At 55.8% G+C, this 22,063-nt stretch overlaps 1 protein-coding gene across 5 annotated transcripts in view; it reads left to right on the top strand.

Moving 5' to 3' along the window:
• The first annotated feature begins 5,821 nt into the window (after positions 1-5,821).
• BRF1 (BRF1 general transcription factor IIIB subunit) overlaps positions 5,822-22,063 on the top strand; it is a 53,204-nt gene continuing 36,962 nt past the window's right edge. For 2 of the 5 annotated variants that reach the window (XM_070775890.1, XM_070775887.1), the window contains exons 1-2: positions 5,828-6,102; positions 10,297-10,377. In XM_070775890.1, the coding sequence (XP_070631991.1) occupies positions 5,919-6,102; positions 10,297-10,377 (265 nt within the window). In that variant the 5' untranslated portion in view covers positions 5,828-5,918. Of the gene's footprint in view, positions 6,103-8,379; positions 8,505-10,296; positions 10,429-12,681; positions 12,694-22,063 lie in introns of those variants that run through there. The other 3 variants (XM_070775895.1, XM_070775889.1, XM_070775888.1) reach the window with 3 other exon arrangements.

Below are 22,063 nucleotides of genomic sequence, written 5' to 3'. Positions count from 1 at the left end.
CAGCAGCCCCGGTGCTCTTAGACTCCCTGTGCCAAGTCCAGCCCCTCCAGGCCGGCAGAGGAACCGTGTCGTGTTGACTGCTTTCCCTGGTGAGGCCAGGTGACTCCTAGGTTGCTGAGCTACTGGCCGTTCCTCTCCCTGGCCCCTCAGCACGCCCCTCGTGAAGATTCTGCTGACAGTGGAGCAGACGGTACCTGGAAAGTTTCTATCCCCAAAGACAGCAGCCACGGCCTCGCTCCTGCTCCTGCTGATGCTCGCCATATCTGAGGCCATCCCAGGTGCCTGCGGCTCTGGAGCTGACTGGCATGCTGCAGAGCTCAGGCCTGGAAGGAGCTGTAGAAAGAGGTCAGGCTGCTGTCCACCCCATCCCCGGGAGGGACCAGAGAGATCCAGGGTGGGCAGGTGACTGCTGATCAGCTGACCTGCCACATAAGGAACCCCCTTCTGCCCGTGGTGGGGTGGGGTGGAACCCAGGAGGTGGGACATGCGGGTGCTGGCCCGTGGCTTCTGCGGCGGACGGCGGACTGCCCCACCCCCAGTGGACCTGATGGGGGTGGGCGGGACAGGCAGCGCAGGGGTCTGCCGTCATCACTGCCTGCCTGGCGCGGTGCTGGGATGGAGGCCCCATCGCCTCTGGTATGCAGAGGACGAGACCAAGACTTGGAGGCCCTGCCCGCGGGCACCGAGCTGGTGATGTTCAGGGGAGGCCCTGCCCGCGGGCACAGCGCTGGTGATGTTCAGGGGAGGCCCTGCCCGCGGGCACAGCGCTGGTGATGTTCAGGGGAGGCCCTGCCCGCCGGCACAGCGCTGGTGATGTTCAGGGGAGGCCCTGCCCGCCGGCACAGCGCTGGTGATGTTCAGGGGACGAAAGCCTGGGGCCCAGCCCGGTCTCTTACCTGTGCTGACTGCCGCACGTGGGCAAGTGTGACCTGGGTGTGACCCACCCAGGCTCTTGGCCTCCTTAATCAATAGAAAGTACTAGAGGCCAGACAAGAAATTCAGGTCAGGAACGTGTGCACAATCTCCACTGCGGGAGATGCGGGCTGCCTGGAGGGAGCCTGAGGGAGAGCACAGAGGCAGCGCCCGCCTCCCAGGCCTCTGGACAGGGTTACAGTCAGCCCTAACACATGTGTTCACTTAGAAGCGGGGGGAAGTCCCTGAGGGTCCAGTCCAGGACTTGGCGCTTTCACTGTGGTGGGCCTGGGTTTGGATTTGATCCCTGGTTAGGGAGCTTGGGGCTTCCCCAGTGACTCAGCGGTAAAGAATCTGCCTGCCATGCAGGAGCCACAGGAGACACAGGTTTGATCCCTGGGTCAGGAAGATCCCCTGGAGGACGGCATGGCAACCCATTCCAGTGTTCTTGCCTGGAGAATCCCATGGACAGAGGAGCCTGGCGGGCTGTAGTCCTTGGGGTCGCAAGGAGGCGGACACCCCTGAGCCGCTGAGCACGCGCCCCCGTGAGCCGCTGAGCACGCGCGCCCGTGCAGGGGGTGTGTGCAGTTCCCAGCCCGTGCTCCTGACGCCCTGCTTTTACTGCTGGCTCTTCAGAAGGCTTGGGCTTTTTGGTCTTTTTGTATCTTGTTGTCCCTAATTTGGCTTAACTGTGCCTGCAGGCAGTTATTTTCAGTCCCTTATAGTTACTTTGTGTTTTGTTGCTGGAGGAGATGTCTGTCCAGGTGCAAGCCCTGCAGCAAAGTGTCCCCGGGCCACCTGCTGTCAAATACTCGAGATTTGTTTGCGTGCAGTGTGGTGAGATGATGCGCTGACGCAACCGCCTTTGCCCGAAGGTGCCCGAGAAGCAGGAAGACAGAGAGCCCTACAAAACCTGGAGTAAAGCTTGGAGTTCTATCAAGTATGGGCCCCCACCTGTGTGACTGACATAAGGAAAATCTCTCTAAATAACAAAAGCATCTCCCAGAACCTCACAGTTTTTCTTCATAGTGGTCATCATTTATTCCAAAATTATCAGGTGCACCAGAAAACAGTTTCACACAAGCCAAGAAAAATCACAGATGTAAATCCATAGGTCACCAATATTGGAATGATTAGAATGAACCTTAAAATCTGATTAATATGTTTGAGAAAATCAATGGAAACAAATGGAGAATTTCATCACAGAACTGAAATCTAAAGTAAAAGAATCATTTGGAAATTGTAGAACTGAAATATAAAATAGCTGAAATGAATAACAGAATAGATGGTTTTAAAAGCAGATCACACACAGCAGAAGAGAGGATTAGTGAAATGGAAATTATGTAAGTAGAAAATACTCAGTTGGAAACAGGAAGGGGGAAAAAAGAGGTAAAAATACATAGAATAAGACCTGTGAACAACTGAATAGATGGTTTTAAAAGCAGATCACACACAGCAGAAGAGAGGATTAGTGAAATGGAAATTATGTAAGTAGAAAATACCCAGATGGGAACAAGGAGAGAAAAACAAGTCTAAAAACACACAGGCATAGAGGACACAGTAAAAATCCAACATGGGTGTAATTGGACTCCTAGAAAGAGATTTAAAAATTTTTAAAGCATTTAGGAAAAAAACTCTACCTTGCTTTGAAGTGCAACAAAATACAAAAACCCAGAATTTTTCAACAGAAATGATGCAAGCAAAGAAGACCATGCATGGGACGTGCCTTGAAAGTGCTGCAGGGCAGTGACTGATGGCTTCAAGCTGTGCCCTGGACGTGAGCAGCCCCTCCTGCAGGCCCTGTCCCCTCTCCAGCCGCCTGGCTGTTCCTATTTGTGTCCCTGACGCAGGGCAGTGGCCAAGCCACAAGGTCCCTCAAACGCCCCATGTTCTCAGACACTCATCAAGCCCCGCCCAGGTCCCCACCTCCGGGTCCACACAAGACACGTGGAGTCCTGCAGCTGGGCAGGCCTCCAGCCAGGGGGAGGGGCGGGCTCCCTCCTCAGGCCCCCCATCCCCCCTCGTGAGGTCCAGGGACGACTCCTGCCCCTCTCCCCACTGGATGGGGAGGAGAGAGGCCTCCTGCCCCCCGGGACTCCCTGCAGGAAGGCAGGTGTCTCTTCAGACCCCGTCCCCTCTACCCCAACCCCCAGAGTACATCTGCACCCATGGTCTCGGCTGCAGGAGAGAGGGGCCGGTCCAGCCTGGCTCTGGGTGGGGGATGGGAGACCTCTGCTCTGACTCCAGGGCCCAGCTGGGCGGGGGGCTCCACCCCGTGCCCGGGCGGCCTCTCGTCCTCCGCTCTACCCAGTGACAGGTGCAGGAGGGAGACAGCCGTCCAGTGTCCAGCGTCCTGCGCAGCTGCTGCTCTGGGGCTGGCCTGGCTCTCTGTCTTGGGACCCTTTTCTCTGCTGCGTGGGGCGGGAGGCGCTCTCAGCGCCCCAGACCCCAGGTCTCTCTCTCATCGGCTCCCTCGGGGTTCCCACGCTGGTGCCCTCAGAAGCCCGCAGCAGGCTTGGAGTTCGGGGCCAGCCCGGGCCTCTGGGCCCCATGCATGTGTCAGGGAGGGGCATGGGGGCAGCTTGGGGTGCTTTCAAATATGTCCCAGGTCCTCTGTCCTCGGGTGTGGGCTTGACGCCCAGGTGGAGCTGGTGCAGTGACAGTGAGTCATCAAAACCTCACAGCTTCTGTCCTGCGGTTCCCGGCCCCTGGCAGTGGGGAAGCCCACCGCCCCCTGGTGAGGACACTGCAGGGACCCCTGGGAGAGGCTCAGGCCCCACCAAGAATCATGTGAGGGAGCTTGGAGGCAGACCGCCCTCCCCAGTCCAGTCCAGTCTTCAGAGGACAAGCCCTGGCCAAAACTGTGATCACAGCCTCTGAAGACCCCAGGCCAGAACTGTCCTGTGAAGCCCCTCCCAGACCCCAGACCCACAGAATCTGTGAGATGATAAAGGCTTGTCATTTTAAACTGCTAACTTTTGTGGTTATTTGTAAGGCAACAATTGATGACTAACATACTGAAATTTGGCCAGTGAAATATCGGGCCATGAGGCGGTAATTTCATAGGGCAATTCTGGGGATCAAGGTGCCTGTGTGAAGTCTGTTGAAGGGAGAAATACTCTGGGGTCCTCCCTGAGGAACAAGTACACGTGCACGAAGACATGTCTTGTCACGGCAGCAACCTGTTTCCTCAGCACGAGATGGGAGACAGAAACTGCTCTTCCCGACGAAAGACTAGCTGTCCCGCCCGTCATCAAGCTTAACCGGCTAGGCCTCCACGCCCTGTGGCGAGGATGCCCTGGAGGGCGAGACACGCTCAGACCACCCTCCTCCAGACTGAGACCCACTGCAGTTCCCGCCTGCTCTGTACACTGCCAGTCGCGTCCAGCTCTTGGCGACCCCATGCACTGCTGTGTGGCTTCCCGGTCCTGCACTGTCTCCTGGAGGTTGCTCAGCGCTCCTGTACTGCTGCATGGCTCCCCTGTCCTGCACCATCTCCTGGAGGTTGCTCAGCGCTCCTGTACCGCTGCATGGCTCCCCTGTCCTGCACCATCTCCTGGAGGCTGCTCAGCCCTCCTGTACAGACTGTGGGAGCCTGTTTCTACTTTCACCACTCCGTGACACTTGGGATTTAGTTTTAGAACAGTGTGAGGCTGGGCTTCGATTCATCCCTCCCCTCCTCTCAACGGGAATTCCAACACCATTGAACGGTCTGTCTTTTCCACAATGGTTCGAGACCCCTAAATTTCCACACACAGCTGGGGTTGTGTCTGTACTCTGGGTTTTAGTCCATTTGTCCCTGTACAAATACCATGTGGCTTAATGGATATAACCGGATATAATATTTTCATATACAGAAGGGCAATTTCCCTCTTCTTAAGCTTTCTTTTAGAATTTTCTTTTTTTTTTTTTTTTTTAGAATTTTCTTGACTGTTCTTGTGGAGTATGTCATTCATATGACTTTAGGATCGGCTTATTGAGTTATGTGAAAATCCTGTTGACATTATGGCTGGGATTAAATCGAATTTACACACTGACTCATGAAGAGTTTAAGTATTTACAACACTGCTTTCAAGTGGGAACGGGACATTTTCGGATTTAGTTAGAGCTCCCATAGTCAAGGTTTAAGTTTTTTAAGAAACGGTCTTGGAAGTTCCCTGCTGGCTTAGTGGTTAAGGCTCTGGACTTTCGCTGTGGCAGGCCGGGTTCAATCCCTGGTTGGGAAACTCAGATCAGGTCACGCGGCTGAGAGGAGAAAATACGGTCTTGCGCATTTCTTTTCAGGCCCATTTCCGGGGACCCAACGGCATCTGGAGACGATGTAACAACAGAAACGTGCCTGCCGTGGGTGAACAAGGGCGGCACGAGCGACTGTTACGGGGTAAGGCCTGCCGGCAGAGCGCGCGGGCGCGGGGTGGGGGGGCACCGGCAGGCGGAGGCCGGGCCTGCAGGCACTGGGGGTCCGGAGCACCCACAAGCGGAGGCCCGGCCTGTAGGCAGCGAGCCGGGCCCGCCGCCGGGTCTCCACCCTTGACCTGAGCCGACCAGTCTTGAGCGCCCCTTTCCAGGCCCCGCCCACCTCTAGCCACGCCCACGTCCTGGGATTCGCCCGCCAGCCCACCATGCCCCGCCCACCGCGACAGGCGCCGGCCCAGGCCCCGCCTATGAGCAGTGGCCCCGCCCCGCCCCGGGCCCCGCCCCGCCCCGCCCCGCCCCGCCCCCCTCCAGCCCGGCGCCCGCCGTTGCGGCCTGTGGGTCCGAGTCCCGGGCCCGGTGGCTGCGTTCCCGGCGCGGGGCGGCAGTTTCGAGTCCTCGGCCCAGGAGTCCGCGGCCGTCCCGCCGGGCACGGCCGCGGCGGGCGTCGCCGTCCCAGTGCGCGCGCGGCGAATCTGCCGCTACGAATCGGCCGGCGCGGCGGCGGCGGCGGCCTCGCGAGAGTCTGAGCGGCGCGGCGGCGGCGGCGGCGGGCGGCCTGGAGCGCGGGCCGGGCCCCCGGAGCCGCCGGCATGACGGGCCGCGTGTGCCGCGGGTGCGGCGGCACCGACATCGAGCTGGACGCGGCGCGCGGCGATGCCGTGTGCACCGGTTGCGGCTCGGTGCTCGAGGACAACATCATCGTGTCCGAGGTGCAGTTCGTGGAGAACAGCGGCGGCGGCTCGTCGGCCGTGGGGCAGTTCGTGTCCCTGGACGGTGCGTCCCGGTGGGCGGCGGGGGGTCCCGGGGAGCCGGGGGCCTGGGACCAGGGACCGGGGGCGGCGGGGGCCGGGGGCCGGGGGGCGGTGTGCAGGGGGCCGGGGGCGGGGGCTGGCCCCGGGGGCCGGGTCGGGCGGGAGCGGCTCGGTAACGGAGGGCGGCCCGGGCTCCAGTTGTGGTCCGCCCGCAGTTGCCTGGCCCCTCGGGGCCGGTTGTCCGGGGTCGAGGACGTCAGCCTCCCGCACCCCGCGCGGTGGTCGGCTCAGCCCCGCGGCTCCGGGGTAGGGATCTTCGCGCCTCGGGACTCAGTCGCTGCGCCCTGAGGACGGAGCTCCCCGACCCCCGGCGCCCGCGGCTGGTTCTCCAGGGCCCGGAGCCACCCTTGGGGACCCGCTTCCGTCCCTCAGCCCGGGACCCCGGCGACTCGCCCGGGGCGCTGCAAGCAGCGGGGCCCCTTCCAAGGCGAGTCCGAGGCGATCCGGAGAGAGCTGCGGGAACTTGGGGGTGGCTCCTGCCACGGACGCGGGTCACCCAGGACCGGATGGTAGCTGTGTGTTTAACGGGGTAACAAGCCGCCAAACTGACTTTCCAATGTGGCAACACCATTTTGCATTCTCATAAGCTGCTTACCCAGGACTTGGTGCTGCCTGTACCGTTACAGGTGCTTTCCGTGTGTTCCTAGTGTGTTGTGGTGTCTCCTCTCATGCTGATGCTCTCCCCTAGGGCACAGTGATGCTGAACAGCTGTGAATCCCCCTTGCTGAAATGTCTGCTCCGGTAGTTTTGTGCATAGTTTTTATGCAGGTTGTTTTCTTGCTGTTTTTATACAGGGTGAGTTTTGAGCGCTCTTTAAATATTGTAGTTACAAGTCCTTTGCTAGACAGGTTATTTGCAAAAGTTTAAAATTGTGATTAAAAGCTTAAATTAGGTGCGGTCCCCTTTATTGATTTTTTTTTTTTATTGTTGTTTAGTTGCTAAGCTGTGTCCTACTCTCTGGGACCCCATGGACTCCAGCATTCCAGGCTTTCCTGTCCTTCACTATCTCCCGGAATTTGCTCAAACTCATGTCCATTGAGTCGGTGATGCCATCCAACCAGCTCACCCTCTGTCGTCCCGTTCTCCTCCAAATTGTACTTTTTCTGTCATTCTAAGAAACTCCCTAAGCCCGAGACACACTGTTCTTCTAAGTTTTACTTTTTCATATTTTATGTTTAGACTCATGACCATTTTGCGTTTAAGCCTCATATCGGGTGTGGTGTGCGGCTGAGGTTTGCTTTTTGCAGTGGATGTCCGGTTCCCCAGCACTGTGTTGTTTTTCTTTTTGGCCACGCGCCACCTGGCCAGGCACTGAACCTGGGCCTTGGCAGTGAAAGCCCAGAATCCTAACCACCAGGCCACCAGGGAACTCCCTCAGCACCGTTTTTCGAAAGGCTGTTTCTATCCTGTGGCCCCCCTGAGGTCCAGGCGGAAGGGACCTGCTCCCAGGAAGTGGCTGAGTTCTGTCCTGGAGGCAGCTGGGTGAGAGGACCTCGGTCCTAAAACGTGTGCTGCTGCTGGGTCACCTCGTGTGCTCCGTGCTGGGTGGTTTCCACACTCAGACCTGCCTCTGTGATGAGAAGCTCTTCGGTTGAAAGACGTTTAGGCAGCCGCCCGGGTTAGCTGTTTCTTCACCAGCGTCCGAGGTCTGTGTCCATCCACAAGCCCATGCGTGGGCTCAGTGTGGACTTCCCAGGACCTTTCGGGTGCTCTAGAAGCGTTATCCCCACGTCTGAGCTCAGGCCGAGGGGCCACTGGATTTCCCTTCTGTCCTGGAATTGCCCAGCTGGACCTCGTGCGGTCGTCCTCCCTTAAAAGGACTTTCACAGCAGCAACAGAGGCCCCGCACTTTGAATAGTGAGTACAGGCCTAGGAAGGGCTTGGCCGATCCGTGTTGGACGGGCCTGGGAGTGAACTGGAGGAGGGGCAGCGTGCTGCTTTTCTCTGTCTGCTCTCGGGGTGTTGTTGTTTCCGCTGGTCCTCCACGCTCAGAGTGGCTGAGCAGGGCCCCAGTCTCCCCTCCGCCCCTGCGGAGTCGCAAGCGTTGGGTCTTGGACCTTCTGGCCTTTGCAGACCCCAGCCCGAGGCGGTGCCCTGGGTGCAGATACTGGCCATACCCATGCTGTCCACACGGGGGCGCTCTTGGCCCACCTCGGGTGGTGGAAACTGCACCGCCTTCTACTTGATAGCTTTAGCTGGTTGTATCTTGTTTGTTACAGGATCTTGTTATAGAAAATATCAGATGTTTTTAGTGGAGGGAACAGTGTGAAGGGCCTCTGAAGGACTAGCACAGCATGCACTGGTGGTTTTGGCCAGAGGTGGAGCTCAAACTTTCCTCCAGGCTTCAGCGGAGCCCAGCCGGTGGTGAGTGGTCTGAGACTTGCTGAACAAGCACTTTTCACACCTTCCACCACTGCTCTCCATGTGTGTCTGCTGTGACCACGTCCCGGGGCTGGTGTCTGTCCCCACCCCTCCCCTCCCCTGCTGGCCCGGCCCAGGGAGGCTCCTTCCTTGCCAGAACTCAGGCCCTGTGCCTCCTCTGCATGTGGGGGACTGAGGCTATACACAGGCACCTTGGAGAGCACCAGTGGTGTGTGTGTGAGTGTGTGCGAGTGTGAGTGTGTGCGAGTGTGAGTGAGTGTGTGCGAGTGCGCCTGGGGAGAGTGAGTCAGGAGCCAGCTTCCGGAGCAGATGCGGCTGGGCAGCCCCAGGACAGGTGCTGGGGGCATGGGAGAGACGGCGGGGCTGGGGAGGACAGCCTGCTGGAGAGAGGGTCAGGGGAGAGCTGGATGGGAGGGGAGGGGAGGGCGGGGCGGACTTCAGGCCTTGCCGGCCATTGAACACTCACCCAAACCACTTCCACACTGCTCCGGCGGTATCTCTGTGTGGCCCGTGCTGGTCGCCGGGTCTGTCCGGGCAGGCAGGCCGGGGGAGGTGGCTGGGAGGGAGGCCCCCGAGTCCGTGCTCCTGGAACCCGGGGCTTCAGCGGGTTTAGACTGCTTCCCTGTCTGTCCTCTAATGCAGAATTCTTGTAACAGTTTTATTTAAGACACAGACTCATTTCAGTTAAAACGGTGATATTTTTTCCCTTCTTCTGAAATAAAAGTTGGGCAGCACTGGGACACCGCACGCAGGTCTCAGTGTGGTGTTCCTGGGCAGGTGGCTGCTGTGGTGGCTCCTGTGTCCAAAAGATCACAGATGCCACAGCCAGAGATAAGCCGAAGGCCAGCTTGTTCTCCTGCTGTCTGCATTTGTGGCCGCCCAGGGATGACCCAGGCGAGCCTCACGGCCCCAGGACTTGGGCCATGCGTTTTCCTGGGGGCCTCCTCTCAGATCTCAGAGATCTGGCTCTTCCGCTTCCTGACACATGAGCCTCCACGTGGTCCTCCCGCAGGCCCCGTGGCTGACTGTGCGGTCCTGCCCCCTGACTTGAGCGTCTAGTGCTGTGGCCTGTGCTTTGTGACAGGCATGCTGGACTCCGGTCGGGCAGCTCCTCCCGCCCCACTGCTGTGCTCTGGCGTCCAGGCCCTCCCTTTGGCGTGGGGCTCATTTGATGATCACGCTTCAGGGCTGGGGCTTGTTAAGTCTAGTGAACCTTCGGATGTCCACCTGGCTGTCTCCAGAGGAGGCTATCAGGGCAGAAGTCCAGCCCTGAAGCCCTGTGGAGCAGAGTATCTGAGACTTCCTGGGGTGGCTTGGAGTTGGTGGGAGATTCAAGGCGGAGTGCTCTTGAGTGCAGCCGCGGCTACGCTCTGGGAGCAGGGTCCTTAGATTACTGCTGCGGGTGGGTGGGTGGGCACGCACAGGTGCCTCTTGCAGACCTCCAGCCCCACGGACAAGGCTCCCCTCCAGGAGCCCGCAGCCCCCTCCCCCCGAGATGGCTGTGGTAACATGAGAGGGGCCGGCCCAGGGCTGCAGGGCCAAGTGAGGGGCCAGACCTGCGCTGCAGCCTGGGGAGGCGGGCGCTGTGTGACGGTCTCCTCTGGGCTCCAGGGCAGGGCAGAGGAGGCGGTAGGGTGGGGGTCACTCACTGCAGACTCCTGGTCTGCGTGCTGACCCCTCTGAGTTCTTGCTCTGGAAACACCAGAGGCAACGAAAAACTGTTGCCACGGATCTCTGCTGGGCTTTGGCTCACCCGTCTGATCTGTGTTTCTAGGTGCTGGCAAAGCCCCAACGCTGGGCGGCGGCTTCCACGTGAGCCTGGGAAAGGAGTCGCGAGCACAGACCCTGCAGAACGGTATTTCCCTGCGGGGGCTGCAGGGGCGGGTGGGCTCCCAGGCAGGATGGGGTGCGGGGCAGAGGGCGAGCGTGGCGGCCCGCAGCGACCAGCACGCCTGCCGGGAGGAACTGTTCGAGGCGGCCCCACCCCAGCCGTTGGGCCCCTGCTGGGCACCCTGGGCTTGCTGCAGTCATTGTGGGGCTGCTCCATGCGCCCTCGGGACCCAGTGGGCCCGCGCCTTCTGAAGCCAGTCCGTCTCAGTGAGCACAGAAATGACGTGGGGACAGCAGTTTGACCTGCAGTGTGACCACTTTCGTTGTGTTTTGTGAGAGTGCCAGCCCACAACAGATGGGAGAAGTGTCTGTTCTAAGCTTGGCCTGTTTTTAATTGGGTTATTTGTCTTCTTATTAAGTGGTAAAAGTTCTTTATGTGCTCCATACATAAGTCTTTCATCAGTTCTATGATTTGCAAAAAGCGTTCACCCATTCTGTGGGTTGACGGCGAACTGTGAAGCACAGAGGGTTTAATTTTGAAGATGTGCGGTCTGTTCACTCCTCTGTCGCCTGTGCGTTTGTGTCGTTAGTAAGAAAGATTGCCTGATTCCGTCCAAGTAGCAGAGGTTTATAAAGTGGTGTTTCCGTCCGAGTTTTGTGGTCTTAGTTCTCAGGCTGAGGTTTCGGGCACCTTGAGTTCGTGTTTGCGTCTGGTGTTCAGGTAAGTGCCCACCTGCACTCTTCTGCACGTGGGTACCCATTTTCCCAGCACCACTGCTGAGGAGGCTACTCCTCCGTGGCGCCCTTGTCGGGAGGCGGCGACCGGCAGGGGTTTGGGCTCTCGCCTCCGCCCTGCAGGCTCATGTCAGCGTTTTGCTGGTTGCATCTTAGTAGCACGTTCTGAAGTCAGGAAGTTTGACTCCTCCCCGTTTGTTCTTCATTTTTAACACTGTTTTGTTGCCTGTTCTGAGTCCCTTGAATTTACAGACAAGTTTTAGGTTGCATTTGTCAGTTTCTGCAAAGAGCCCACTGAGAACTGGACAGAGACCAGTGGGCTCTGCTGATGAGTCTGGGGACGGGGAGCAGTGGGCTCTGAAGATGAGTCTGGGGACGGGGAGCAGTGGCCTCTGTTGATGAGTCTGGGGACGGGGACCAGTGGGCTCTGTCAGTGAGTCTGGGGACGGGGACCAGTGGCCTCTGTCAGTGAGTCTGGGGACGGGGACCAGTGGCCTCTGTCAGTGAGTCTGGGGACGGGGACCAGTGGCGTCTGAAGATGAGTCTGGGGACAGGGATGGTGCTCTTTTAATAAGGCGGAGTCTCCTCACCCCTGGTGCAGAGTGCCTTTGCATTGGTTTAGGTCTTCCTTAACTTGTTCAAACAATTTTTGTGGTTTTCAAAGTATAAATTTTTCATCTTTGCTAATTTATTTTAAATATTTCATCCTTTTGATGCTATTATAAATGAAATTGCTTTCTTTATTTCATTTTTTGATTGTTTGTTGCCAGTGTATAGAATATGATAGATATTTGTGTATTGATCTTGTATCCTGCAACCCTTGAAAATCCCATTTAATAGTTTTTTAATGGATTTCTGAGAATCTTCTATATATGAGATCATGTCATCTGAAAATCGATGTAGCCTTGCTTTACTGTCTAGTCTAGGCACCGGTTAAATTTCTTCCCTGACAGTGCTGTCTAGAACCTCCAGCACCACACTGTGTCCAGGTGTCTGGTTGCTGATTTGAGAGGATGCACCATGCTCTCACAGCCGGGCACGATGTTGGCTGTTGTCTCTCAGGCAGGGCACCCTGCTGGGGCGCCTCAGGCCTCTGTGAGCACCCTTTCAGGGACGTGCTGGCACCCGAGTGCCTCCCAACGGGACGTGTTGCCAGGCTTCGCAGCCCTCACCGGCATGCCGGGTGAGGTGGAGCATCCTTCCTTGCAGCCTGGTCTCCTTGTCCGTGGCTCTCAAGGACCCGCCTGGCTGCCCACTGCTGCTGTGAATGGCGGCGGCCAGCACACCCTCAGCCAGCCGCTCCCCAGTCCAGCAGGGCTTGACAACTGTGCTGTTGACTACTGAGAGGGCAGGTGGTGGGCTTCTAATTATGACTCACATCAGAATGTGTTAGGTTTCTCCGGTGAGCTTTTCCCTCTGACCCCATGGATTGTTAGTGTTGTTGGGTCTTTTCTTATAGCCAGCTTGATTCTTCTGTGTTTAGAGACAATATTCTGCAGGATTTCGGTCTTCTGAATGCTTTGACTTCATGGCCCAACATCTGTCTGGTCAGTTACAGTCAGTTTGGACACGTGAAAAGAACGTGTCTCTGCAGGGGCTGCGGTGCGTGTGCACACCACTGGGGCCAGGCTTCCCCCAGGGCTCACTGCTCCTGGCTCTGCCTGTCTGCCTGTCGCTGCAGGAGCGTATTAAAGTCTCCATGGCGGCTGTGGGTTTGCCCCTTTCTACCCATGGTTTTGTTGGTCTTTTACTTTGCCTGCGTAGACTATGTGTATACAAATTTAGGGCACGCACATTTTTTTATTTATGTAGGCCACATCGCGCGGCTTAAAGGGTCTCAGTCCTCTGACCAGGGATTGAACCCGGCCCTGGTGTCGGAGGACTTCCCAGGCGGTGCTAGTGAAGAACCCACCTGCCGATTCAGGAGATGCGAGACACGGGCCCGAGCTCTGGGTCGGGAAGATCCCCTGGAGGAGGGCATGGCGACCCACTCCAGTATCCTTGCCTGGGGGATGGCATGGACAGAGGAGCCTGGCGGGCTGCAGTCCGTGGGGCGACACAGCGTTGGACTGAGTTAGCACGCACGGTGTTGGGAGCCTGCAGTCCTGTGTCTTTAGGGGGCTCCCTGGTGCTTCCAGAGCAGAGTTCTTCTGCGGGTGGCCCGCGCCTGCGCCGGGGCAGCGCTCGGGCCTCCTCCCAGCCCCGCCGCTGTCCTCTAGGTGGTACTGTCCTGTAATCTTTCTTCTTCTCTGCGCCCACCTTTAAGATCGTCTGCATGTGAAGAACTTTATTCCCGGTAGAGAATGGATCTATTTCCAAAAGCCCAAAACAGGTTGTCCCTCGGACCCAAATCAGTTGTAAAGAGTAGCGTTCGTGCAGACGTATTCATGGAAGTGTGATGTAAGCCAGCGACACAGAGAGAAATGCCCCATCCGACTTTAAACACGGCTTTGTTTATGAAGTCAAAGCGGAGCTTTCGGGCTGCTGGGAACGGGGTCAGCACAGTCTGAGGCTGCGCAAGCCTGCTTGGTGGTCGCCCTCGCCCCTTCCCCAGGGCTCCTGCCCAGGTCAGTGCCCAGCACCCGGGGAGGGGCGGGCTCTGCCTCCGCCCGGCCGGTCCCCCTCTGTCGTCAGCATCCTGTCCCTGCTGGACGGGGCTGTGGGGGCCGAGGGTGGCCGTGAGCTCCAGCCCCGACTCTGCTGCTCTTGTCCAGACTGGCTTCTCCCCGGCGGCCCCTCAGCGCGCCCGCCATGTGCCGGCCTTGCCTGTCCCCAGAGACTTCCGGTGCTTTTTCCTTTGTCCTGGTGAGTTCATGCTGATTGTATGTCCTTGCTGTCATCTTCTGTCGCTTTTGGAGGAGAGATACAGGCAGATTCTGTGTGTCTCCCGGACCTTCTCTAAGAAACATAGATGAGTCGGGGCCGCGTGTGTGACTGCAGGCCTGCGCACCGATCGGGTGATGAGTCGGGGCCGAGTGGTGTGTGACTGCAGGCCTGCGCACCGACCGGGGTGATGAGTCGGGGCCGAGTGTGTGACTGCAGGCCTGCACACCGATCGGGTGATGAGTCGGGGCCGAGTGTGTGACTGCAGGCCTGCGCACCGATCGGGTGATGAGTCGGGGCCGCGTGTGTGACTGCAGGCCTGCGCACCGATCGGGGTGATGAGTCGGGGCCGCGTGTGTAACTGCAGGCCTGCGCACCGACCAGGGTGATGAGTCGGGCCGCATGTGTGACTGCAGGCCTGCGCACCGATCGGGTGATGAGTCGGGGCCGAGTGTGTGACTGCAGGCCTGCGCACCGATCGGGGTGATGAGTCGGGGCCGAGTGTGTGACTGCAGGCCTGCGCACCGATCGGGTGATGAGTCGGGGCCGAGTGTGTGACTGCAGGCCTGCGCACCGATCGGGTGATGAGTCGGGGCCGCGTGTGTGACTGCAGGCCTGCGCACCGATCGGGGTGATGAGTCGGGGCCGCGTGTGTAACTGCAGGCCTGCGCACCGACCAGGGTGATGAGTCGGGCCGCATGTGTGACTGCAGGCCTGCGCACCGATCGGGTGATGAGTCGGGGCCGAGTGTGTGACTGCAGGCCTGCGCACCGATCGGGTGATGAGTCGGGGCCGAGTGGTGTGTAACTGCAGGCCTGCGCACCGATCGGGGTGATGAGTCGGGCCGCGTGTGTGACTGCAGGCCTGCACACCGATCGGGTGATGAGTCGGGGCCGAGTGTGTGACTGCAGGCCTGCGCACCGATCGGGTGATGAGTCGGGGCCGAGTGGTGTGTGACTGCAGGCCTGCGCACCGATCGGGGTGATGAGTCAGGGCCGCGTGTGTGACTGCAGGCCTGCGCACCGACCGGGGTGATGAGTCGGGCCGCATGTGTGACTGCAGGCCTGCGCACCGATCGGGTGATGAGTCGGGGCCGCGTGTGTGACTGCAGGCCTGCGCACCGATCGGGTGATGAGTCGGGGCCGCGTGGTGTGTAACTGCAGGCCTGCGCACCGATCGGGGTGATGAGTCGGGGCCGCGTGTGTGACTGCAGGCCTGCGCACCGACCGGGGTGATGAGTCGGGCCGCATGTGTGACTGCAGGCCTGCGCACCGATCGGGTGATGAGTCGGGGCCACGTGTGTGACTGCAGGCCTGCGCACCGATCCGGTGATGAGTCGGGCCGCATGTGTGACTGCAGGCCTGCGCACCGATCGGGTGATGAGTCGGGGCCGCATGTGTGACTGCAGGCCTGCGCACCGATCGGGGTGATGAGTCGGGGCCGCGTGTGTGACTGCAGGCCTGCGCACCGATCGGGGTGATGAGTCGGGGCCGCGTGTGTGACTGCAGGCCTGCGCACCAATCGGGTGATGAGTCGGGGCCGCGTGTGTGACTGCAGGCCTGCGCACCGATCGGGTGATGAGTTGGGGCCGCGTGTGTGACTGCAGGCCTGCGCACCGATCGGGTGGAGCGCGCTGTGTGCACCGCAGGGAGCTTCCTGCTGTCGGTTAGCTTTACTCTTATTTCATGCTGTGTGTTCATCTGTTTAAACAGCGTTTACGGCTGTTTGCTGACTTAATCGTGCGTCTCTTTCTCGGTCTGTTGGGCACCTCCTCCGGGCCCAGGTCTTTCCCCCACGGTCCCCTCGTGGCTGGTTACCCCCTTCTCTCCGCCGCAGCTGCTCTGTCCTCCCATGGGGGTGTCCTGCACTCGCTTCCTGCCACCTGCCTCCAGCCTAGTGGGTTGGGTTGGAATCTGTGGATTTACCTTCAGTTGTTACTATTTATGTTCAGTTTCGTGTGCCTTTCTTAGAAAACGAGAGAGAAGTGGAGGAGAAACAGGCTGTCTGCGTTGTGGTCCAGCTCCCTCGGGGCCCAGCCTCCCGCCTCCGCCCCGGAGGCCGGTGCCCCAGGCCCCTCTCGTGGGCTCGCCTCTGGCTTCGCTGGAAAGGTGCGGCTCAGCGGGAGAGAAGCCCTGCACCCCCGCCTTCCCTCCGGGAGCCTGGCAGGGCTGGGGTGGGTGCCCACGGAGGGTGGGCCAAGGTGTGCTCGCGGCCAGCACGGGGATGCAGTCCCGTCTGAGTCACCATCTCACTGTTTCTTAACTTGGACCTTTGGGTTTTCTCTCTCTCCTTGGAATTCTCAAATGCCTCTAGGCTGGAGCTTTTGTTACTGACCTGATGAACCCTTTCACGTGGGAGACATTTCTCAGGGGAAGTTTTACTGTGTTCTTTCTGTTTGTCTGTTTTTCTTGGCATAAAGTATGTAAAACGCATGACTGTACCAACCTGGAGGACGCCGGGTCAGCGTGGGTGACCTAAGGTCTGAGCACACAGCATGGGCCAGCGTGTTTCTTGGGCCCCAGAAGGCTCCCTCCTGTCGATCAGTTTCCCTGGTTTTTCTGCTCAGACAGTTGGCATCGCACAGCGTCCTTCGTGTGTGTCTCAGAGGTCTGTCTGCTCGCAGGGTTTCATCTGTGAATGTGCCGCGTCCTCTTCCTGCCACGGACACTTGGCGGTCCTTGCGGCTGCCGTGTATGTTCCGGTGGGCTCGTCTCTCGGGACGGCGCTGCAGGTGGGGTCCTGGAGCATACGGCGTGCATGTTGGTCTGCAGTGGACGTGTCGGCCCCTGCACTTACTGGTCTTCCTGGGTGGCGCACAGCACTCAGGGACCTTGCTGTGCTCTCCCTGGTGAGCAGTGAGATTGGCTGCTTTTGCTTGGTCCTCTCTGAGCTGCCTGTTGCATCTTTTGTACACGTTTTTTTTTTTTTTTTGACTGAGTTATCGTTTTCTTACTGATTTGTAAACTTCATTATAAATTTGGAATTCAAGTCTCCTGATGCATATACGTATTTTGAGTCTTTCTCCCAGTAGATGGCTTTTCACTTTCTTAATGTCTTCTGATGAACAGAAATTTCTTAATTTTAACAGAGTCCCAATACATCCATCTTTATAGTTAGGGGTTTTTGTGACCTAAGATCTTAATTCTTGGGACTTCCCTGATGGCCCAACGGCTAAGTCTCCAGGCTCCCAGTGCAGGGGACCTGGGTTTGATCCTTCGTCACAGAACTAAGATCCCACGTGCTGCTACTAAGATTGGATGCAGCCAAATAAAAAATGATAAAATTTTAAAAGACCTTAATTCTTGTCTATCCTAGGGTCTGAAGATACTCTTCTGTGTTTTCACTTAGGAGCTTTATTGTCGTACATTTTGCATTTAAGTTTGTGATCTGCCTCAAATCAATTTTTTATATGTGGTATGAAGCAGAGGTTGAGGTTTGCGTTTTTCCATTTTATTATTTCTTTGTTGGAGTGTAGTCGATTTAAGTGTTTTGCCAATCTCTGCTCTATAGCATGTGATTCAACATATTCTGTTCTGTAGGTTGCTTTTTTGTTATGGTTTCCTTTGCTGTGCAAAAGCTTTTAACTTTGATTAGGTCCCATCTGTGTATTTTTATTTCTATTGCCTTGGGAGACTGACCTAAGAGAACATTGGTAAGATTGTGGTTTTTTGCAGGACGTGAGGATGTGTTCTGACGTCATTGATTGACATGTGAGTGTCCAGCTTTCCCAGCACCACTTGCAGAAGAGACTGTCTTTTTCGCATTTTATATTCTTGCCTCCTTACTTGAAGACTAAGTGCCCATGAGTGTGTGGGTTTATTTCTGGGCCCTCCGTTCTGTCCTGTTGATCTGTGCGTCCGTTTTTGCGGCAGCACCACCCCGTTTCGGTTACTGTAGCTTCGTCATATTGTCTGAAGTCTGGTGAGAGAGTCACGCCTCCCGCACTGCCCCCCCGCCACGCCTCGGGATTGGGTCTTTTATGATTCCTTATAAAATTTCGTATTATTTGTTCTAGTTCTGTGAAAAATGTCATGGGTATTTTCATAGAGATTGCATTGAATCTGCGGATTGCTTTAGATGTTGCCATTTTAACAATATTCTTCCAATCCAGAAGCATATCTTCCCATTTCTTTGAATCGTCTTTAATTTGCTTTATTAATGGTTTATAATTCCGAACATGTAAGTCTTTCACCCCCTTAGCCAGGTTTATTCACAGGTATATGTATTTGGTGCTATTTTAAAAGATATTGGTATTTTTTACATTCCCTTTCTGATATTTCATTGTTAGTGTAAAGAAATGCAACTGATATTTGAATGTTAATATTGTATCCTGCTACTTTACTAAATTCATTTAGATCTAGTAGCTTTTGTGTGGAGCCCTTAGGGTTTTCTGTTAGAATATTTGTATCATGTCATCTGCATATAGTGAGTTTTACCTTTTACCTTCCAATTTGAATACTTTTACTTCTTTTTCTTGTCTGATTGCTGTGGCTAAAACTTAAATACTATGATGATAGACGTGGTGGGAGTGGGCATCCTTGTCTTGTTCGAGATTTTAGTAGGAAGGCTCTTAGCTTTTCACCACTGAGTATTATATAGGCTGTGGGTTTTCATAAATGGCCTTTATTATGTTGGGATATGTTCCCGCTGTTCCCCCTTTGGTAACAATTTTTTATCGTGAATGAATATTGACTTTTGTCAAATGCTTTTTCTGCATCTACTGAGATAATCATGTGGTTTTGACTTTTCTTTTGTTAATGTGGTTTATTGCATCAATGGGTCTGCAGGCGTTGAGCCATCCTCATGAAGCTGGGATGGACCCTACTCGATTGTGCTGTGTGATCTCTTATCTGTGTGGTTGAATTTGGTTTGCTAATACTTTGTTGAGAATTTTTGCATCTGTGTTCACAGAGGCCAGCCTGTGGTTTTCTTGTTTGGTGTCAGGGTGACGCCGGCTGCACAGAACGTCCCTGGGAGTGTTCCCCACTCTTCAGTCTTTGGATGAGTTTGAGACAAGTCAGTATAGTGAGTTCTTTTTTGTATGTTTGGTAGAATTCACCTGTGCAGCCATCTGGTCCTGGACTCGTGTTTGTAGGGAGGGTTTGTTTGTTTGTTTTACAGATTTTGTTTCACTTCCCTTGATGGAGTCTGTTCACATCGTCTGTTTCTTGATTCAGTTTTGGCGGGCTGTGTGTTTCTGGACAGGGGCTCCTCTCCTCGGCTGCCGGCTCTGCCGGTGTCCGCTTGCGTGTGGCGCGCTCCCGCTCCCTGGGCTTCTGCGGTGTCAGGTGAGGGTGCTCCTGTTTCATTCCTTATTTCATCTGTCCGGCTTCTCTTTTCCTCTTGGTGAGCCCAGCCGATGGTTTGCCAGTTTTGTTTACTCTTTGAAACCAAGAATCATCTCCTGGTTTTATTGATTTTGTTTTTTCTATTTTTTAAAAATGACTATTTTATTTATTTCCTTTCTTCTTCCTTCAGGTTTTATTGTTCTTTTTCTGTTTTAGGTAGTAAGATAGGTTGTTTACTCGGGATTTTTCTTGTTTTTTAATGAAGGCCTCCATCCCTATGAACTTGCCTCTTAGAGTTGCTTTCGCTGCATCCCATAGATTTTGTGTTCGATCCCTGGATCAGGAAGATCCCCTGGAGAACAAAATGGCAACCCACTCCGGTATTCTTACCCGGGAAATCCCATGGACATAGGAGCTCGGCAGGCTGCTGGCCGTGAGGTCACAGAGAGTCCGGCGCGACTCCTCAACGAGCAGATTTTGCGGTCTGTGCGTCTCACGGCGTTTGCAGCCGTTCAGTCTCCGTGTGGTTCGTTCTCTCGTTTCTTTTCTTGTGATTGAGTCCCAGTTCCATGCCATTGTGCTCAGAGAAGATGCTGGAAACAGTCTCCACACCCTACGTTTGTAGAGGTTGGCTTTGTGCCCTAGTACGCGGTTAGTCCGGGAGAATGTTCTTTGCGTGCTTGAAAAGAATGTGTATTGTGGTGTTTTCTTTCGGATGCAACATCAGGAACATACCAAGCCTCACTGTTGCGTGGTATCACTCGGGGTCTCTGTTGCTTTACTGATTCATATCAAGCCTCACTGTTGCGTGGTATCGCTCGGGGTCTCTGTTACTTTACTGATTCATACCAAGGCTCACTGTTGCGTGGTATCACTCGGGGTCTCTGTTGCTTCACTGCTTCTCTGGAGGGTCCGTCCACTGGTGTCAGTGGAGTGTTAAAGTCTACTACTATTGTGTTCCCCTCAGTTGCTCCTTAACATCTGTTCAGTTAAGTCAATCAGTCATGTCTGACTCTGCGACCCCATGGACTGCAGCATGCCAGGCCTCCCTGTCCATCACCAGCTCCGGGAGTTTACTCAAACTCATGTCCATTGAGTCGGTGATTCTGTCTAACCATCCCATCTTACCCTTTGCCGCCCCCTTCTCCTCCTGCCCTCAGTCTTTCCCAGCATTGGGGTCTTTTCCAGTGAGTCAGCTCTTTGCATCAAGTGCCCACAGTACTGGAGCTTCAGCTTCAGCATCAGTCCTTCCAATGAATATTCAGGACTGCTTTCCTTTAGGATTGACTGGTTTAATTACTCTCTTTGCAGTCCAAGGGACTGTCAAGAATCTCCTCTAGAACCACAATTTGAAAGCGTCAATTCTTTGGTGCTTAGTCTTCTTTATGGCCCAACTCTTACTTCTGCACATGACTACTGGAAAAGCCACAGCTTTAACTATACAGATCTCTGTCAGCAAAGCGATATGGTACCTCTGCCTTTTAATACGTTGCCCACGTTTGCCATAGCTTTCCTTCCGAGGAGCAGGTGTCGTAATTCCATGGGCACAGTCGCCGTCCACGGCGATTTTGGAGCCCAAGAAAATAAACCTGTCACCGTTCCACGTCCTCAGCTTCTGTTTGCCGTGAAGTGATGGGACTGGATGCCATGATCTTAGTTTTTCGAATACTGAGTTTTAAGCCAGCTTTTTCACTTTCTTCTTTCACTTTCATAAAGAGGCTCTTTAGTTCTGCTTCACTTTTTGCCATTTAGAGTGGTATCATCTGCATATCTGAGGTTGTTAATATTTCTCCTGGCAATCTTGATTCCAGTTTGTGAGTCATCCAGCCTGGCATTTCCCATGATGTGCTCTGCATATAAGATAAATAAGCAGGGTGACAATATGCAGCCTTGTCACACTCCTTTCTCACTTTTGAACTAGTCCCTTGTTCAGTGTCTGGCTCTAACTGTTGCTTCTTGACTTGCATACAGGCTTCTCAGGAGGCAGGTCAGGCGGTCTGGTGTTCCCATCTCGTGAAGAATTTTCCACAGTGTGTTGTGATCCACACAAAGGCTCTAGCATAGTCAGTGAAGCAGAAGCAGATGTTTTTCTGGAAGCCCCTTGCTGCTTCTGTGACCCAGCAGATGTTGGCGGTTTGACCTCTGGCTCCTCTGCCTTTTCTAAACCCGACTTGCGTGTCCGCGTGGCTCCAGCCTCCGGAACCTGCCAGGCAGCGCCGTCCCTGTCCTGCCGGTTCCGTCCGGTTGTATTTGGTATGATCTGAATCTATGGTATTAAGTCCATACTGTTGTCAATCTTCAAGTAAACCAGCCAGCTCTCTCATCAGCAAAGCAGGTATACTCGGGAGCGGCAGAGGACGCGCTGTGGCCGGCTGGCCGTGGGCGGGTCCTGCAGGCAGCAGAGAGGCGCCTCACCGGGCAGACAGGAGGAGGAGGTTGGGCGCTTTGGGGGCCTTTGAGGACAGCGAGGGTTGTGTGGCGGCTGCTTCCCCTTGGCCGGGCTCCCTTCCTCGTGCAGCCAGTGCCTTCTTGCCCGGGGTGTAAAGTGAGTGTGTGTGAGGCGTGTGCGGGAGAGCGCCCCTGCGGATCTCTGCCTCATCCCCCGCGGCTCCCCTGCTCATTTGCACGCTTGGTGGGACTGTTAGCTCTTTCTGTGGTGTCGTCTGTCCTAATCACAGGCCCTCTTCAACTGGGTGATCCTTCGTGCCTGGACGTCTGCCTGTCTGGCCAGCTGCGTGCCTCCCTCTGGGGCCTGCCCCCTGGAAGCCGCCCTTCTCCTCTGGGGGCGGCCCTTCCTCCAGCTCCTAGCTCTCTTTTTAAATCTTCACCTGTGCCCACTCTGTGGTTTGGTTATTTCTGAGTTTT

This window comes from Bos indicus, chromosome 21 (genome assembly GCF_029378745.1).
Source record: "Bos indicus isolate NIAB-ARS_2022 breed Sahiwal x Tharparkar chromosome 21, NIAB-ARS_B.indTharparkar_mat_pri_1.0, whole genome shotgun sequence".
Lineage (NCBI taxonomy): Eukaryota > Metazoa > Chordata > Mammalia > Artiodactyla > Bovidae > Bos > Bos indicus.
This window is presented reverse-complemented; position numbering and strand designations above follow the sequence as displayed.